The sequence below is a fragment of the Lepidochelys kempii genome, chromosome 1, assembly GCF_965140265.1.
Source record: "Lepidochelys kempii isolate rLepKem1 chromosome 1, rLepKem1.hap2, whole genome shotgun sequence".
Lineage (NCBI taxonomy): Eukaryota > Metazoa > Chordata > Testudines > Cheloniidae > Lepidochelys > Lepidochelys kempii.
Window position 1 is genome coordinate 286381841 of NC_133256.1, and position 21252 is coordinate 286403092.

The 21252-nt window shown below is 37.5% G+C and overlaps 1 protein-coding gene across 2 annotated transcripts in view; it reads right to left on the minus strand.

Annotated features, from left to right (window-relative positions):
* Window positions 1-1811: 1811 nt before the first annotated feature.
* Window positions 1812-21252, minus strand: part of RAP1B (RAP1B, member of RAS oncogene family) — a 76085-nt gene continuing 56644 nt past the window's right edge. For both annotated transcript variants that reach the window (XM_073327835.1, XM_073327836.1), the window contains exons 5-8: window positions 15135-15275; window positions 7726-7869; window positions 6051-6166; window positions 1812-3062 (exon numbers count right to left, since the gene is read on the minus strand). In XM_073327835.1, coding sequence (XP_073183936.1) covers window positions 6080-6166; window positions 7726-7869; window positions 15135-15275 — 372 coding nt within the window. In that variant the 3' untranslated portion in view covers window positions 1812-3062; window positions 6051-6079. The remainder of the gene's footprint in view (window positions 3063-6050; window positions 6167-7725; window positions 7870-15134; window positions 15276-21252) is intronic.

Below are 21252 nucleotides of genomic sequence, written 5' to 3' on the forward strand. Positions count from 1 at the left end.
ACCCCTGCACCCAAGCAGGATCATCAGCTGGGGGAGGAGATGAGGTCAGCAGCAGAAGCAGGGCCTACACCCTCCTGAGCAGTGCAGGTGCTGGACACCCCTCCACACCAGGCCAAGAGATAGTCCCTGTGGATGTTCCCCAAAACCCATCAGAGGAAGCAGCAAGCCTTCCCTAATGAATGGACCTGGTACAGGGCACCAGGAATGACCCCTCCAAGCTCCCCTTGCTATGCAGTCTGTCAGCAGAACAAGATGACATGGCAGAGAATGGGGTCCTTAGGGCTCAGCCTAAGAGTGCTGAAGAGCAGTGTTAGGGAGGAATGGTGAGATGGAGGTGAAGACATGTACACCTAGGTCCTCCAGGGGTTTGAGGGGCACAAAAGAAGTCATCCCTGAGATGCCTTTCTCCACTACCTCCTGGGCAGCAGCCTCTGATGTCAGGTAGAGGACCTTCCCATACATCTTGGAGGCTGCTTCAAGGGCCCCACCACCCATGACAATGCCCACACAAAAGTTTTGATGTGGGGCAAGGCAGCCCCCAGGAAGCAATGGATGCTGTGCCTCCCGGTCAGGGTGGGGTAGGGGGCCTTGCCCCTGTTGATGTTGGATGAGACAGTGGCAGCAGGGGGCAAATGGCGATGAGGCAGCAGACTAGAGTTCAGGCACCTGGGCATAAGCTCAGGGTTCCAATTGGCAGATATGCTGAAATTCACAGCTAGAACTGAAGTCCATTAGAGCTGGGCTTTGAACATACAAAGTGCCTCACAATGTTAAGTACTCTCAAGAATTAGGTCCTGGTCATCTCAAGCTGGGTATCCACAATTAGAAATTTTTGAACCTTAATGTGTGCCTCAGCTTCCCATTTTACAGATGGTGGTATCACATCATTCCCTCACCCCATAGAGATGTTTTAAAATTAATGTATGTTTGTGAAGCACTCATATTACAGTGATAAGTGCCACAGAAAGCCCCATGAGGAAATTATTCAAACCCTTAACTGAAAACTGAATTATCTGCAGTAACACACGTTGACAATGAGGATAAAACAAAATAGTGGTGCTCACTAAATGAGCAGTTATTCATCTATTCTGTGTATTGACCGAGGAAGGGGTCTTGTGGAAAAAGCAGTATGTGATAATGTCATGTAAGAAACAATCATAATGCATAAGCAAACAAGGGGCTGAATTAAGGTGGCACAGGCAACCTTAATTCTACTATTTCCTAACTAAGTGCTTGACTAAGGTTGCAAAGTGTTTAAACTGCGTGTGAGTGTGAGAGAGAGAAAAAGAGCTAATTCTGGACCTAGCATGGCATAAATATTTATTAGAATAAGTAAGTTTGCCCAAGATCAAATAGAAGTATGTTAGTCCACTTCATAAAGACTTTAGTCATAACATGCTGATTTTAGAGATAAGGTAATTGTATAAAAACACAATAGTTAGGTAACACTTTCAAGTACCCCAGAACAGCCACCGAACATCAAAAACCCTTTTTATAGATCGCTTCCTTTAGTGTTTTTTCCACAGGGAAAGAAAAATTCAATGTGGTACCACTAGTGCTCTGAACCTCCCACATGTCTAGGTAACACTAGACAACATTTGTAGTCCTGGTCATCAATGGGCACTTACTCACCCATATTAAACTGGATGGATTCCTATGACCTGTGTTATGCAGGATGCCAGACTATGATCATAATGGTTCCTTTTGGTCTTAAGATCTATGAAGCCTCACAGTGCAAAATGCACATTATGTCTAAACTTGTTAAACCCGTATTTACTGGCACTGTTAAAACACTACACAAAACATTCAAGTAGTAGATAATTGTAATGCAAGCCCTTGCATGGCAATCCAAATTTATTGAACTACTGATGCTAAGTCATACAAAATTGCACCACTTTTAATTAAGGCTTTTAGTTTACATTTGGCCACCTCAAAGCAGTTGTAACATTAGGTTGGTCAATTTAAATACTGTGGCTCCCTGTTGGATATACACACAATCTTTACACCCAAACGTTAATTCATACAAAGCAACAAGGCATTGTTAAATAAATCAGCAAAAGTTAATTACTGCAACTTAGGCCCTGTGACCAATTACACATGATTAAAATTACTTCCCACATTCACATCCACAGTACTCTTCCACCATTTAACATCTCAACCAAAACGTTACACATGTAAAACAATCACTAACAGGCAAAAGTACTAAAACCTGTATATTTGGTATTGCAAATACACTTATGCATGAGCAAGCAAGGGAATTAACAGTGAGAATCTACAGCTGCAGAAGCCTGAAAATGATTTACAAAATTGTTAAATCATTAAAAAAATCATTTTAAAATATACACTTCTTGTTGTAGACCCCCACTGTACACACAACTATAAACATTGTTCCCTATGTAAACAAGGAAAAGGAAACATACAATAAAAGGTTGAAAAGTCTGGACATTTCCTTCCCAACAGATATTAAAGGCAATGTCTTTAGTCAGACATACTGAAAGGACTCTTATTTTAAAGACTAGATCACTGTCTCCACAGGTTTTTCCTAAAATTAAAAAACTAAAGCTGTTGTGTTAATCAAAGCGGTTTTGTATAATATGATGATGATGATCCTGTATTTCTTTAAAAAAAGTTACAATAAGCTACAAATACCGATGAAGCAAAGTTATCTGGAGTAGTCTATATAGGAGCTCTTTGGACTTTCTTTTATTATGCTAAAATAGTGGTGCTTTCAGGATTTACATTATTGTACTCTCCAATAGAAAGTATGGGGATTATTGAAGTATACAGTACACAGTTTTCATACATGTACAACATCGGTGGATGAATGTCTCTTATCAGTAATACTGGATGTAGGCTCTGGTTTTACCAGTTGCATACAGTTAGAATATTTATAAGTAAAAATCTCTCGTGACACTGGAAAGTGATTACAATGTGCAAACTGATGTAGTAGCTTTCATCCACTTCTTAAAGGGTACCACCACAGGAAAGTCCATTTAAAATGTTGGTAGGTTTAATAAAGTTGGAATGCTGGCACTGTTGAATTGGGCAACAGTTCTTCAGACCTGTAATGATGAAACAGGAGATTAGTATTAAAGCACAGTTTTCTAGGATTGAAGAGTTCTGCATCTCAGTGTAACAAAGGTGAATTAGTAAATTTTGAAAGTAGCATTTAAGACCCTCACTCAGTAGTGTTTATAGACCCAGTGACGTCAACTTCAAATCTAATGAAATTTAACAGTGAAATACAGTCGTATTTTTAAGTGCAACTTGCAACAATAGGTAGAGTTTGATTTAAATTATGTCCCTTTAAAAAATTAAATATCCATTACCTCTTACTAACACACATACCCCCCACCCGCCAAAAAATCAGCTCTCAAAAGTTCTGCATTTGGTCTGAAACAGCTCACGCACATGCTTAGGAAACAGGCCTCAACTTTCACACTGGAAAGTAAAAAGTTGTAAGACATTTATACCAGCAACTTTTTTCTTTAAGTCATGTGAAATGATGCATTTGACAGATTCTGAATCAGGTACAAGGGAAGATTATAATAAAAATTGTTAAAAGGGCTCTGAAAATTAAGGTTTTTTTTAAAAACTTTCGAAAATTTTTATAGCACACTTAATCCAACCCTTCATGAACCGATTTAGTTCAACAAAATGGGTTTTAAAGATCTTTTTCCAAGTGTATTTTGGTCAAAAGCAAAATTTTACAAGTACATTAAACACAATTTAGTTATAAAAGGGACCTTAGAAAAGGAGGTCAGATTGGTTAAGGAGGATATTGTGAGAAAGGGGGACTAGCTTTATGGGCCAATCAGCCAATGTGTCACCATAACTGAAGTTTGATAAGTGCATTTTATTACTTGTGTACTAGTGCATTACCTGGCCTTTTGCCTCAATACTCTAAAGTCATGGGTATTCACTGTAATTGGACACCTTTCACTTTCACCCTTTCAATGAAAACAGCCTTGGAAGCTGCCTCTTTAAAAGTTTCAGAAAACTAATCAGATGGAGAAGTTATGATAAATTTTGAAATGGGAACGTAGCATTATACGGGAAGAGGAACAAAAAAAAAAAAAAAATCTACCCAAAGAGGTACCCCAGGTTTATTAAAAAATAAGTGTAAATTAAGTGTAGTTTCTACCTTTGTACCTTCCTTGTTAAATATTAAGAAGCAATGAAAAGCAGGAGTTTAAGTTTTCCTTTAAAAATTTCTTTCCATGTGCTCTGCCTACTGTGAGTCACTAGTGCAGTCATGTGAAGAACTAATCTCCAACACTTGGATTTGTAAAGACATTAGATGGGGAGCAAAAATACCAAACAGGTGGATGCCGATGCCCCATAGGCACACCATTTGTCAGTGTGAATTTAATGGGATTAGGGAAATATAGGCAGAATGCATTTAAATGACCTTAAACAGTAGCATCCATCATTTGCTATTAGAACCTTGTGATTCTGATGTAGAGTGATTGAAGTGGTGAGACTATGCAGCAGCAAAGTATCAAACCCCCAATTTGTAGTACCAGGTTTAAAATTTCAGTGACTCAGCCATGAACAAAAATCTTTGTTTGCTTGATTCTTGGATAAACTCTACACATGATTGAGTTTAAGCAGATTAACTTTCACTTCTGTACCAGCTTGCATTTTACACTGGTGATGAGCCCAAACCATGCAGTTAGGGTATGGATTATTATTAATGCATAGAATACTACCACTTCTACCAGTGTTCAGGGGCATCTATCCAGGGTTTTGGTCCAGACCCATCAGTTTACCTTTTTCTTGACAATCTCTCCAGATGCTTCTGGAACCAAACAATCTCAAATTTTATTTGGATTCAGACACTTCACTCAGCCTAGACTGTTTTTTTGGCCAGATACTGGAAAAGACAAGACCATGCACGGTCTGAATTTTAAGACAGGTCTGCATGTTATCATGGCACTAATGATACCATAGCTCAGACAGCAAAACTCCTTCCACTCACACAAGCTTCAAATACACTGAGTGGGAGGGCTGAGGCAATCCTGTACCAGAACACCAGAAAGAATAGAACTACTGAAATGCAATCCTATCCATTTGAACAGGCTACTGAAGGGGGACAACACACCTGAAAGAATCAAGGTGAACCAGTGACAGTTATCCACTGACAGCACAACCACAAGAGTATAGCATTGTCTCCATATCCAGGCTGAAAACGCAAGTGACCAGGAAAAAGGAAATCACAGGACACCCTGTGATGTCAGTGACTCACCAATTTCTCAGAAATCTTGCCAAAAAAAAGTGCAGGCTTGAGCTTGCTCTTAGCTTTCTTAAAATAAGGCATTAGTTAATTGTCACACCAAAAAAAGTTAATCTAGTAAACCAATAGCTCCAGGTAAAAAAAGTTTCAAGGAGTGATGCATATGAAACATGATTTTGACCAATAGCTCGCTTCCAAATATACACATTGCAACTTATCTTTCAAAAAAATAAAAATGAATAACTCCTCTATCAGGACAATGTACTCTTAAGTTAGGGAAATCTACACAAGGCTCTTACAGTCCAGAGCAAGTTGTTAAATATAGCTTAACACACATTCTATAAGCCTATGTACATATTTACAGCAAATCACATACCAAAAGATGACATTTTAGCTGTAGTATACTACAGTCTTCCAGAACTGCAATTTTGTCAGTAAGATACATTTTGTTTAATCCGACTTCATACAAGCCTGCCTATTTTTGGCTAGCTACATTTAATGCTTTAAGATATCTCATATGATATTTACATTTTCTGATGCCTATGCAAGGTGGTTTTTTTAGCCAGTCAAAAGATTTTGGTCCATCAGTGCGAGAGGCATATCTTATACATGCCTTTGCATTTGACTCTGGAATGGAAGAGCCCAAAAAACTATTTTAAATACTTCTATTTCTATGTACAAACAAACAAACCAACCAACCTCAGATCCTATTTTGCACTCCTATTCTTTAATAGCTAAATTGAACCTCTGAAAACGGTTAGTGGTAGCTCATCAACAAAAAAGCTGAGAAAATTAAGAAAGTGAGCAAGCTTACCTGGCTCAGAGCTACAATACATCTATGAATTAAAGTAGCTGACACGATGACTTTTTGCGTGCTTTTCCAGGCACTGGAGTTTTTCTGTTAATTTGCCGCACCAGGTCATAAAAGATCTGCGAGCACAAGAAGTTCTTAGTTTAGGCAATTTAAGCCACTTCTCTGACTTCTAGCCTCTAAGCTTTTCATGCGTTTGTTCACTTAAAAAATGTGCACGTTTAAACCTTCATGTTTTGCGATCTATTTAAAATGTGACTACATGTTTTCTGTCTCCCCCTCTAGTTAAAGCTGCCAAGGTATAATACTTCACTTAGCACCAAGAGCAGCTTGTCTTGCAGGCAAAGTTTCCTGTATCCACATATATTTGAACTGTATTTCGTATTTCACACTCCAACACGATTAACTACATGCATCATTTTGATTTGTAATTAAGTGTTCAGGTCAAATACAGTGGACAAAATTGAGCCATAAGCAGTTTGTCTTTTGTAGAATCACTTCTTCTAAAGAGATAATGTCCCTTTAAGAGGATTCTACTAGAATTCTACTGTATATTTTAGAATGTTACATGCTTTTAACCAGTCAGATATAAATTACACATTTGATAAGATCCATCAATTTAGTGTTTAAATATGAGAAAAAAATCAGTACTCAGATATTAAACGAGTTATTAAATTAGACTATCCTGATTTTTAATCAAAATAAAAGTTTCATTCAGCAGCTTCCTCAGGGGTAAAATGTGGCAATAATTGAAAAGCTCACAGCAAAAAATGCATAAACTAGGACAGAAAGTGTAGGAACACATCTAATTTGGAATTGTATGAGGACTAGAATTTCGTGAGAATGCTAATTTAGATGCAAGTCAATCAGATCTAAATACTACAATTAAATAGCATGTGCTTCACTTATAAATAAGGTTCTTCCTCCTCTCAATCGCTGAACATCTTGAAACAAGTTCATAGGTTGTAGCTGCACTAGTTAGTTCCCGGGGCATTTTCCACATTGGAATATAGTCTATTCCTATCCATTTCTACTGCATGAAGTTCTAATCCAATAAAAAGCATTACTTTTACCATTAACAAAATGGATTTATCTATTGGCTAACAGGTAGTCTCCAGAAATTCTAAATAGGAAAGTATACATATTAGCTGTGATATAGTTTAAAATTAGATCTGCTTAAGGCCTACAAGACCCCAAAAGATCATTTATATTAACACAATTGGTAACAACTTTTGTACAACACATTTCTTGTGGCAGGGATACTCCCTACTGGTCTCCAAAGAAGCTACCCTGCAGCTCCATCTCTATCACAAGAGTCAAAAAACTTGAAAAAGCAAGAGCGCAAGTGTTCTGCCCAATGTGTTTTCAATGAACAATTGAGTACAATAATTAATTGCTTGCATGTTCGGTGAAAAATCTGTAACAAGCAGAAATGAAAGCAGTTGCAAGCCCAAAGCCTTAAGTTTATACTAGGAAGCTAGCTGTAAACAGCTAGGTAAGTCTTAATTACAAACATCTGACAATGTAAAATTTTTTGCAGCAATAGGGTACAGTTCTGCCCACTGAAATCTAAGGGAACTTAACATGAAGTTCAGAATTTTGTCCTTAGATAGCAAGAAGCAGCAGCAAGTTGTTAGAAAAGCAATTCACTCATTTTTCATAAGGTATTAAGCCTTACCTCATTAACATTTATTTTTGATTTTGCAGAAGACTCTAAGAATGCACAGTTATTCCACTGCCTTGCTAGATTTTGTCCTTGCTCCTTTCCCACAACTCTTTCATCTTCCAAGTCACATTTGTTGCCAACTAGAATCATTGGCACCTAAATAGGACAGATATTTTAATTTATATATAAACAAAGCCAGAAGCTGAATTTCAACTGATGGGGAAGGGAGAAGAGAGAGAAAAAAAAGCAACGCAAGAGAAACCGGATATCTTACATGAAGCAAATTTTGTGCTACTTGTTAACAGTTACATCAAGTCACTTTGATTTGAAGATGATGAGGTTACAGAACTGTAAACTGAACTGCTGATTATCCCAGGATCTGGTCACATGTGCAAAATACTTCAAGTTCATTTTATTAATCAGCTCAAGCTATTCACCCCAAAGCCTCTCCTAACTGAAGACTGCCAGCTGTATTCAGCTACTGAAAAAAAACTACTTCACTGGTTAAATTACAAGTTGAGATCACACAGCTCCTGTTCAAGTTTCCCACCCTTTCTGAACTTGAACTCTGACTTCAGCAGCACATGTGAAGAGGTGGAGGGTAGCAGTTGTATGGGTTTGCCATGTTTTACTACACTGTAGTTACTATTTTTTTCAATGTGTACAATGGTTATATTTCTCATAAAAAGCAAACACCAAAAAAAAAAAAAAAAATTCTTCCAAGCCCCCAGAACCTTGTTTTCAGCCACATTACGGTGGAAAGGTTGCTCTTGCACATTCAAATCAACCATGTATAAATTGATAACCTCAGTATTAGCGTTTTGCTCTAATCTGAGGCCCACATCAAGAGAATTCACTCCCTCTGGTGCTGACCTTATGTAAGTTCTCTAACTAGGTGGATCTTTGTTCTGAAAGGAGCAGTGTCATTACTTGACTAAGAAGCTTCCACATATAGATGGAGTTTCAATGAGCAACTGCGCTTAAGGAAAGGGCTATCTGGAATTCTCTGGACCATGACACCCTGAACACAGGCCTAGTCCTTTTTTTTGGCAACAATGAGCGTAATTAAACCACGGAACAACTTAAGGTTTGTGGTAGATTCCCCATCACAACATTTAAATCAAGACTGGATGCTTTTCTAGAAGGTATGCTTTATAGTTCAACAGGAATTATTTTGGAGAAGTTCTATGGCCTGTGTTATACAGGAGGTTGTGTTAGATGATCAGAGTGGTCCCTTCTGGCCTTGGATTCTATGAATCCTCCAGGTCCTATTGGACCAGGATTCTTTAGAAAGTATCTGTATTGTCTAGTTTGTATCACTGTGTAAGACCCTTCACTGCACTTACCTGAATGGCTATCCGCAGTATGCAATATTTACTTCACAAGAAATTTAACAGTTAATTATTCAATTCCCAAATTTCACATTTACCAGAATGTTTACAGATACAGCATGAACACAGCCAGTTGTTTGATCAGTTAACACATTCAATACCTCAACTACCCAAGAAATCTATGAACAATGCACAGTTTCTTAAAAGCATTTATTTTAAAAAGCATTAAATAGAGTCTTAAAAGTTCAGTTGAATCGTGTTAAAGCACAAGGATAAGGCCAATTATATAGCCTATTTTTTGGTTTTTAATATTGAATTTTAAGTTCATTTCCCTAACCCACCAATGCTCCCTCTTACCTACATACATACCTATTCAGTCTACCTTGGCAGTAGTTGAAAGGAATAAGTGCAGCAGTAATCACAGCAGCATGCCTTACTCAGAAGTAGGAGTAAGAACATATTCTGCAGTGTGGAATAGCCAAATTCAAAGAAAGACCACCAGTGAAATAAAAAAACCCAAGTACCTCAGAAGTATCTCTCCCCCTATAGTATCTGAGCAACAAAGAACCTGCTTCAGAGGGTAGGAAAAGGTATTCATTCTTCTTTCCCAGCTCTTAACATTCAGAAAGACCCCTCCACTCTAAGCAGCCAAGAGGGAGAAGTAGATTGGGCTCTGAGTGTATAAACTGCACTGTGAGCCATATATGGCCCTCTAGAACTTCACAGATATTAATGGGACTGTAAACTGAACACTCTCAAAGGTTTCTCCTGTGTGCTCAAAAGAGAAAATCTAAGAAATATTGATCTGCATCCCTCTATGTCTCCCTCAGAAAGGAACTTACGAAAGTGTCAACATTTCCTACTCTAATCCTCCAAAAGTTAGCTTTACACTGAACTGAGAACAGCAGTCCAGGTGCCTCTGAAGTATTTCAAGCAAGACAGCTAGAGGACAAATGAGCTACCCCTCTCCAGCAGCTGCAGTATTTTTCAGACAGCTCAGAGAATTTACTTTTGTTAGAGAAAAAATTAGGAGCCAATTTACCTTCTGAAGATATAATCTATCAGATGCCTGCAAAGTTTAGCAACTGAACAGGAACAGGGAGAAGGTAGAAGCAAAGGCACAAAAACCCAAGACCTGTAGTATGTGTTTTACACATGAACAAAAGGAAGGAGTAGAGAAAAGATTCACTATTTCCTTTGACACCTTATTTACATAAATTGATGTTAACCATTGTAATAAGCCAGAACCCATGACAAGGTTAGTGATGTCACATGCATTTTTAATTTAAACATGGTTAAGACATCAAGCCTCTGAAACCAGCCAATTAGAATATTTTGTCTAATACCCAGAACCTTAATGTTTAGTTGTTACTGTACCAGTACATGTCTTTGTTTTGCTCTACTAATAAGGCAGTCACAAGAGCAATTAAGGGAACTTATTCAGACCCTGCAATTAAGATGCTGTGTGTGATGCACACACTCTCTTGCTCACATCTCCTCTGATCTGCTATCCTGTGACTTTTACATTGGAGACAGAGCTGAAACGTGACAACAGCACCAAAGGTAGCCTGGGAATAGGATACCAGGCAACCTCTGTCCAACAAGAGCTGTGGCCTCAGTCAGAACAGTGAACTGCACCCAATTTTTTTTTTTTCTGCAGGCTTATTTGCCCCCCGCAAAAAGACAAACTGGAATACAACAAAAAATTAGGAGTGTCCTTGGAAAATACGAAAGAAGTAGGGCTGATCCATCACAGTTCACTCACAAAATTAACTCAAAAAAATTAATCGTGATTAATCGCAGTTTTCATTGCGCTGTTAAACAATACCAATGGAAATTAAATATTTTTGGATGTTTTTCTACATTTTCAAATATTGATTTCAATTACAAGTATACAAAGTAGACAATTCTCACTTTATATGCTTATTTTTGTTACAAATATTTGCACTTGAAAAATGGCAAACAAAAGAAATAGTATTTTTCAATTCACCTCATACAAGTACTGTACTGCAATCTCTATTGTTAAAGTGCAACTTACAAAAAAAAATCTACATTTGTGTTATGTAACTACAATCAAAACAATGTACAACTTTAGAGCCTACAAGTCCATTCAGTCCTACTTCTTGTTCAGCCAATCGCTAAGACAAACAAGTTTACAGGACATAATGCTGCCCTCTTATTTACAATGTCACCTGAAAGTGAGAACAGGAGTTTGCATGGCACTTTTGTAGCTGGCATCGCAGGGTCTTTACGTGCCAGTTATGCTAAACATTCATTTGCCCCTTCATGCTTCAGCCACCATTCCAGAGGACGTGTCCATGTTCATAAGGGGGTTCTGCTCGATTGGCTGAACAAGTAGGACTGAGTGGACTTGTAGGCTATAAAGTTTTACGTGGTTTTGTTTTTGAATACATTTTTTGTACATAATTCTACATTTGTACCTTCAATTTTTATGATAGAGATTGTGCTATTGTACTTGTAGTAGATGAATTGAAAAATACTATTTTTTTTTTTAGGGCAAATTTGTAATAAAAATATAAAGGGAGCATGTACAGTTTGCATTCTGTGTTGTAAGTGAAATCAATATATTTGAAAATGTAGAAAATATCCAAAACTATTTAAATAAATGGTATCCTATTAACAGTTTGATTAATCGTGCAATTAAGCACAATTATTTTTTTTAAATCGCTTGACAGCCCTAAAAAAGTTGATATCATTTGGTAGAAAATACATGGCTGTGGAACCTAGCTATAGCATTCTAAGATTTCCAACTGATTTGGTGGAAAGAACAGTTTTGATGCAATTTACTCAAAGCTGTTTGCCAAATTCTTTTAGCCTTGTCAGAGAAAATTTGCTTCTGCACTGCTCTGTCTTTCCCTAAGTATCCTTTCCTAAAAGACTGCAATAACGCATGATGGGGCAAACACTCAGAGAAGGCTGTGTTATTCAGATATCTGAAGTGAAACCAAACTTATGCAACATACTTAATTTCTGACCTTGAATTAATGACAAACAGCTGAGTTACTTACCTGTAACTGGAGTTTTCAAAGTGGATAATGTCCATAATTCCCACTCTTTGCCTGTGCATACTTGCCATTGGACCCAAGAGCTGCTGTTTCAGGAAAGTTTGATGCACACTGAGTGGCTGGCACTCAGTGTGCATCAAACTTGTATATAAACACATGGGACATGTGTGTGACGTAAACAAACACCTATATACAAACACACGGGAAATGTTCCCGCTTCAGTTTCCATTATCTGTTAGATGTAAATAATCCAAAGTGATTTGGGAATGGCAAGTAGAGCAGATAGGATTAGCTATTTGGAGAACTTCAGTTCCCAATAAGTAGCCCAGATTTTAACTCCATACATCGCACTTCTTGTGGAATAAAAAGCAGTAACCCATAAACACACCGATGAGAAGGTTATAAGGCTAAGAATTAAAGGGGGGGCGGGAGAGAATCTAATCTGATCAGTGTATCAGGTTCCATGTCACATTTTAAAATTATGATATGGTTGGTATAGACTAGAAGCTGCTTTACCACTAGATTTCCTGAGGTACCCTCGAATACACTTGGAAAAGCCCTGAAATACAGCTATTCATTTAAAATGAGATTTTATGTACAGTGACCCCTTTTTAAAATGAGATTTGCTCCTTCTATTCAAAGTCAGATCTGCTTAATGAAGCAAGAAGTTAGTTTTACTTCCAAAACTTGTTAGTTCTGCAGGGCTAACAAGAGAAGAGAAGAGCAAACTGGATTCCATTCCTTCTTGTGCAGTGCCTCAGTAGAATTGTTTACTTTATCTCCATTTACAGGCAAATTACCCTGTGAAAACCCACCAAATACAAGGTTACACAGTATATCACAATTTAGTTCACAGGGCTGAGATGATGCACAAGAGAAAAGAAGCCAGCTGATAGCACTAGCAACTAGAAAAAAAACCTAACATTTGACATGGATGGCACCGAAACAGCCCCACAAAGCCTTTTTACTTAATTTTTCAAAGCAGAACTGCACTTTACGTCCTACAGTTTGTCAAGCAAGACTTCGTTGAGTTTTATTACTTGAATACAGATTGGATGATCTGGCTTTGAGGAGTTTACCTAGACCTAGCTTGCGCTCTTCATAGATTCCAAGGCCAGAAAGGATAGTTGTGAGTTAGTCCAGTGGTTTTCAAGCTGTAGTCTGCAGACCCTGGGGGTCTGCAGACTATGCCTACGATTTCCAAATGGATCCATACCTCCATTTAAAATACTTTAGGGGTATGCAAATGAAAAGATTGAAAACCATTGATCTAGTCAGACCCCCTGTATAACACAGGCCACAGAAATTCACCAAAATAATTCCTAGAGTATATCTTTTAGACAAACATCTAGTCTAGATTTAAAAATGGTCAGTGATGGAGAATCCACAACTGTTGGTAAGTTGTTCCAATGGTTAGTTACTCTGTTAACTATTTACACCTTATTTCCAATCTTGATTTAACAGGAAAAACTATGAAACCATGTAAAGAGGATTGTTTTTAGCCAAAGTGGCAACCTGGAACTCTCATCCTCTACATCAGTTCTCTTCTCCCTTCTTCCTCCACTTCTTTTGAATGACTTTCAGATTTGAGTTTATGAAAGTAGTATACATGTTTCAGTACCAAATCATTCTAAATACACCTCTCAGGCAGCCTTTGGATTTTTCCTATTTGCTCAGAAAAGCCTGACAATTTGAATGAAGACTCAATTTAAAAATCTTTTTCGAGTTGCCTTGGTTTTCATCCAATTCCTTACAATGCTCGTTTGTTGCTAAATAGAAAAATAACTTGTTCGGGTTTGGATGAAAATAAGAGATTCACATTATCTAGAAATTACTTTCTTCCTCCATTCAGGACACTGGGATGATATTTGTTCTTAGGGTTCCATTAGAGAGAAGAGAATTAACTGAGGTGAAGACATGCACCAGATCCTGTGCATGTACTAGTACACCCACAACAAACTTTCCTGAAATTTAAGAGTTCAATGTCTCCTGGGTCCATGCAGTAGTGGTAGCAGATGTAGCTATATCTATTCAGGGAAATTAGTCAAGATTCCTCATGAACATTAAATAGATTAACTAAAAGCTGGAGGTAGCTTCCCTCCACCCCCCGCCATTAATGTCTGTTACAGTAAACAAGATTATGATCTTCAGAAGCCAACAAAACAAATGATTCTAAAAAGGAAGTGGAACAGGGTGTTACTAGTTGATATCACTCCCGTTAAAATATTTCAAAATAAGACATTTGTTACTCAGCTGTTCACATTAAATCTACCTCTTTCCTTTATGCAATAATTTTTTTTGCTCCTCAACACAAGTTTAAGCAACACTCAAACTTTTGAAAGTTATCCCTCACTCAAGTGATAAATTATCCATATACATCCTATACCGTAGTAATATAGCCCCAATTAAATGCTGAAATGCTCAGTCTCATTAAGATTTTCAAGACCAGTCATTAGTAACAGAGGGATATAAATTAAGATTGTGTGAAAGTAATACTAAGCTTAGTCTTGCAAGTACTATTTCAAAAAAGGAAACTGTTGAAATCCTCCATTTTGATTAACAATGAGAGTCTTTCTGTAAGCAAGAAATTCAAATGTGTGTCCACAGCTAAAATACTCATTTTATAACAATACCGTTGAAAGCAAAATTGGGTTGTAGCTAACTGTTATAAGCACTCACAGAACAACAGTGAAGTCTGAAATTGCAAGACCAAACTCAGCAGCTTTAAAGACAGGGGTCCTTTGCAGAACTTTTGTTTTAGATGTACTAGTCAAAATGAGTTTATAGATACACTTACAGAGTACTTAAAAGCAAAAGATTAACAGACTATGTGACAGATTCACCTTAGACACCATACAAAAGTACATATGATTTTTTTTCCTGACTGCTTGATGCAGAAGTCACGTTTTCAGTACAATGCACATACTGGTCAATTTGCCTTTCAAATTAAAGCCTGGAATGAATTCAATGATGTATCTGATCAAAGCAAGTACAGCTCTAAAAAGCATTTATAATGAGGACTTTAAATACAATTTTTTTTCTACAAAAACAGGGGACTGCTCACATCATCAGTGTCTTTGACCCGAAGAATCTGTTCTCTTAGGTCTTGTAAGTCATTAAATGTGGACTGTGCTGTGATGGAATATACTAATGCAAAGCCTTGTCCATTTTTCATATACAGGTCTCTCATTGCTGTAAATTGTTCCTGTAATGAAAAAAGACATTCAATGGTTAATTTGAATTTCTTTCTAGATGCTGCCAGATCACCAATATGCACATAAAGCCAGACAAGGATCACGAGTGGTGAAGTTTTACATTTTTGGAACACAAATTGCACTTCAAAAAGCTTATCCTGTCCATTGTAACCTTAATATTATAGTCCTTAGATATTCTTATAGATCTGACTTTTGGTCTTTTTATATATACACTGGGAGATAACAGCTCTAGGATCTGTCAAGAAATCTCTATAATGCCAGAAGAGTGACAAATCAGAGCTACTGTAATTCTCTTCCCAAAAAACAGAGTGAAATAAATCCACTAAGGTCTTGTTAAATGAAAAAAACAAATATACAGCAGAACCTCAGAGTTACAAACACCTTGGGAATGCAGGTTGTTCGTAACTGAGATAGGTCTGTAATTCTTTAAAAAGTTTACAACTGAACACTGACTTAATACAGCTTTGAAATTTTACTATGCAGAAGAAAAATGCTTTTTTTTTTTAGTAGTTTATGTTTAACACAGTACTATACTGTATTTGCTTTTATTTGTGTGTCTGCTACTGCTTCATTGCGTACTTCCAAGTGAGGTGTGTGGTTAACTGGTCAGTTATAAAGTATCTCATAACTGAGGTTCTACTGTACTGTGTTATTCAATATATTAGTCCGAAAAGGAAAATTGTCCAAAATGAAAGCCTGCAGTTCTGTGAGGAAAAAACAAGACCAGCAAGTTCCGTTTAACTAGTTAGAACTTTCTTTTATATTCTCTCTTTTATACGAAATTATTTGCTTTTGCAGCACCTATCCTTTTACAGTAAAATCAATTCAAGCGCGCTAAACAAATTTGATTGGTGCTAAGCACATTGGACATGAAGATTGACAAGATTTTTGTACTTGACAGTCTTCTGGTCTGTTATTTTACATTTATTTGATTAACTGAAATATGAAATATTTGGAAATATGAACCTGAGGTACAAATCTAGATTTTCCATTTTAAATGCTAGCAAAGAGGGAACAAATTAAAGATTATGTTCCCATCTGCTACATTTCTAACTGTTCTGGGTTCAGCCTATTTTATTTGTGCTCTAGAATCACATCCATCTCAGATGATTTGATTCTTGTAAGTGGTTGATTCTTACAAGCAGAACTGCAAAGAATAGATGAAATTGACCCTTTAGACATATACAACATGGAAACAAAACCATACCAGCATTCTAACTGAGCAATATGCTATCATCATCATCCAATTGTTTAGCTGGTGCTTTTATTCAAGGCAATTAACACTGTACAGCATGTTACTTTACACAAAGTGTAAGTTAGCAGGGCTATACACCTCTTAAAGATCCAAAGATACAAAATTTTTAAAATGTTTTATGTTTTTTGCAGTTTGAAAGTGCATGACACTGACTTTTATACCATAAACATAAATGTAAAAACAAAATGGACTCTAAAAGTATTCACCCACGTTAATATTTATTTTGCAGTGTCACCATCTGTCACCAGAGTGGCATGTCTGTGAATGCACAATGCAGAGACAGTCACTGTGATTACAAACTTGTCCAGTGTTCTCTGGATCAATGCACAATCCACAACATTAACCTCCTTTTCAAGGTGATGTAGGAGGTTAAAAATCATTGAAGCCCCTGTATAATAGCCATTTGTCAAAGTTTTCATCACATCTGTCATTTGTGTCAAGGATGGGACCATTACCTCATCATCATCTGCCTCTGCACTGTTTTCGGGTTTCACTTCAAACTGGTCTCTGATTTCAGTTCCAGTGTCCTCAGAGACAGGTTGTGTAACAAAAGCATTGTCATTATGTTTATCCACTCTTCCAAATTTGTGCGCATTGAATTCTCTTGGTGGCTCAACAGTTGCTTGGTGCTATGGCCAGACCTCCTTTCTCCCCCACCAATTCCAGATTGTTGAAGGATCGACATCATACTAGGCGTTTGCAAGCATTAGAATGGCATCTAAAAAGACTCATCTTCCTGGCAATTTCCACAGCAGTAGCTTTGTCGTCATCAATGTGGTGCAATACCATGCAAACCATTTGCTTGTGAAAGTATGTTTTGGCAGTTCTGATAATTCCCTGATCACATGGTTGAAGGGTGAAGATTGGGGAAAATTCAAGTCAGATATTCCTCAGTGCTACATCTGTTGTCACATGGGCTGTGCAGTTGTCCACTAGTGTCAACATCTTTTTCCTTTGCTGACCCAACTTTCAATCCCAGTCCTTCAGCCACTCAAATAGGTACCTCATCATCCAGGCAGATGCACTGGCAGCAAAGAGGACTGGAGGATGTCTCACATTTTTAAAACATTGCAAGTTTTGACTTTTCCAGATGATGTAAAAGGTCCTTTTTCTTACCAGTCATGGAACAGTTTACCAGAATAGTAATTCTCTTTAGACTTTTCCTCTTTTTATTGTCTGATTTTAAGGTGAGAATGCCATCAGGCAGGGCTTGAAAATAAATTCCATTTTCATCTGCATTCCAAATGTCTTCAGCAAAGCCACATCTCATTTCAATCCACTTGTTTTCTAATCATTCTTCATGTGACCCAATGTCCAGGTCTTCGAATTCTCCATGCATTTTCTTAAAAACAATCCCCTCTCATTTTTTAAAGTGCTCAAACCAGCCAGAGCGGGCCTTGATGTCAGAAGCACCCAGTGCCACTGCCAGTTCTTCTGCATCACCAACAGTTCACTTGGGGGCATTTCTCTCTGGCATTTTTGATCCACTTTGTAAGTGCTGCCTCCACCCTACGTGATTTGCCTGCTTTTTCCCCCTCTCTCCCTATCTTTGAGACAATATAGACCATGGAATGCCCAATTTCTGAGCTGCATCTCTAGCTGGTCTTGGGAAAACGATCGTAGGACTCCAGGTGGTGGTGTTTTTCATCTACAGAAAGTGTCTTTTTCCTGCTAGATCAACTCTCACAAAACTTGACTTTTTTTCCCCTACACAGGGATTAAACTTTATACACACTACACGCCTAATAATGCGAGATGCGATCAAATTCAAAACAACTTTATTGGCTTATTACATGTCATTGCACTTGATTATCGTATTACATGTAGTCAGCTTGTCCCAAAATGATTCTTATAAGCGGAGTATTTAGCATGGTTAGTATAGGAATGATTTTATCCCAGTAGTTTTGATCACTCTATGCGGTTAAACTGAGTACATTGGTATTTATCATTCATGTTGGCTAAATAATGGAGAGGTTCCATAGTTTCTACGATTTTTTCTTGCTTGCATTGTTCCAGTTTTGTTAATTAGATCTAGACAGATTTCTTTTGAGATGGACCCCCACAAAAAAAGAAACAAAAAACCCAACACCACGCATCTGGCACCTGCAGAACTTTACAGAGAATAGAGTTGCAAAAAGAACCGAGTCTCATGTAAAAATGTGTGAAATTTTGATGAGAGTCCTCATGCTCCATGTAAACTGACAACCTGGTAGCTGACTGGAAATGTAGCCTTCCAGAGAGTCCCAAATACCAACAGGAAATAGTATGCTATCATGTATGAGGCATACTGTGGAAGTTCAAGTCATTCTACAACTGCTGCATGCTTTAGGACTACATTAGATGTTTATTTCTCCATGGAGGTTTGGATAGTGTGCTAAACGTCCATATACCAGAAGTTCAGAATGACTGTACCTGAGAAGTCTCTTGTTTTATTTTCACTGTCTGAGCAAGTGGCAAAGATCTGTCACACTTAGCTGCATTACTGGAGGTCATCTTCAGCTACTTGAACAGCATTCTATCCTTTTTTCAGGAAAGAATCAATAGCAGTGACAAGGAGTGCATTTTCCCCCATGTGGGGGAACATTGTACACAATGTTACAATTTAGCTCTTCCTCTAATTTTTCCTTTCTTCCGCTGCAGCATCCAGCGTGGGAGCTGCAAGCTGAAATGTGTGGAGAAGTATACTCAAGGTGAAATGCTTCATTCATTTCTTTAAACTGCTAATTTTGTGCCACTTTGAAGTAAAATGTTTACCTAATAGGTTGAAATTTTTCTTATAAAGTTTTCAATTTTATGGAACACCATGGATCTTTACAATTTTGGGGTACTGAAGATGAAGAGTGTGTGTTTTTGAATTAAGCTGATACTGAAGATAAGTTCCTGTTTGAGGCCTTCCAGTATATCATGGCTCATTTCAACAAGATTGGCATCAGAAGTATCTCACTTGGAGGATTCAACTCAATCTTTTGTTCTTCCACTTCAAGAGTGGAAGCTACATTCAATTATACATTTGATCTTGAAAAATCTTGGTGATATTCCACACCTTTTGAGAGGACAGAGACTCCTTTCTACATGGATACTTCACTTATACATTTTACTTTTAAATGTCTTTTATTACTTCAGTCCATTCAAATCACTTGTTTCCTTCCAGTTCCTTCACCTTTAATTAAATTCATACTGATTGACAATTCCTATACCCACAATTGCAGCTTTTCACATTCAGTTAGAATGAGATTTGGTACTTACATCGGTATAATTACGCTGCTCAGGGGTGTGGAAAACTCCTGGTGTAGACTGCTGGCGTAGACTCTTAGAGAGGTGGATTAACTATGCCGACAGAAGCAAGTCTCTCGTCAGCATAGTAGTTGATTCACTAAAGCGGTGCAGTTGCACCGCTGTCTGTGGGGACAAGCCCTGAGAATCAGCCATCCTTGTGAATTCAACACTGAATACGTTGAATCAGATAGCTTAAAATAGGCCCAATATAGACAGGTATCTGAAAGTTTCAGTTACCTACAACCCAATCTACCCAGAATAGTTCCCAACTCCATCCACACCCCTCTATTCAATATCTAAACAACAGCACATTTCACTCACTAGCTTCTCCACTCACCATCCATTCACCTTCCCTTCTATGCTCGTTAACAGTTCTATAATTTATTGCTTAAGAGCCATAACAAGCATTTTGATGGTCTCATTCCTCCCTTTATTCTAACAGGTTAAGAGTTTTTATTCACAGTTTCAAGTAAAAACCCTGTTTCTGTCAAACAAAACAACCCCGTAAACTTACAAAAAAAATGAATATGCTTGATAAAACCCATGGTGGGAGGGCTTTCTAAAAAACCACCCTCAGGATTCTTCCAAACTATGGGTATGGGAGACCCAGTTACAGAACAAATGAGGAGTTTTTAGCAAAATAGTAATTTATGAATTAGTTACCATAAAATTAACAACCCAACAGAAGTGCTGAGTTATCAGAGTTCTATATTTAAGCCATGGTTTAGGCAGATAAAGTAGAAAAGGATGGCTAAACTTATTCAGCTTAATTTTAGCAACAAAACCAAGTTAATCACGCTAAAGGATGTGTGTTAAAAAGAATGTGCCTAAACCTAAAGTTTTGGTTCATAAATTAATGTATTATACGCCATTTACATTCTAACTGACAGAGTTAAATGTTAGGGGGTAACCATTTAAGTAAAGGAGAACACCACAGTAGAGAAACTTATATAATGGTAAGGATTTATCATACAATACACAGATTGTAGTGTTAAGACTGCAACATGTACCAAAAACCTTGTGATTGACATTAACATAAGCTGAGACCCAATAGGAGATAGGTGACATGAACAGGACGTTAAGTTCCCTGCTGAAGTGAATAAAGACGATGTAATGAAGGAAGCAGTAGGGCACTAGTTTTGGAGAGTCTGTATATTATGCAACATTCAGAGCTTTCATAAATTACAGGGGACAACACACCAGTGGACAGAAATAGTAAAGAATCAGAGAATGAAAAACCTGGTGAAAATGTTAAACTAGATTAAACATAGGAAAAATGAAACTTAATATAGCTAGAGAGAAATAATTTAAGGGAAATAAAACTCTGAATGAGTAATGTTGAAAAATGAAAGCAACAGAAGGCCAATGCAACTGAGACACGCCTCTGCCTTTTCATATCATCCTGCTACAACTACATCTGATAAAAGCATTACTTG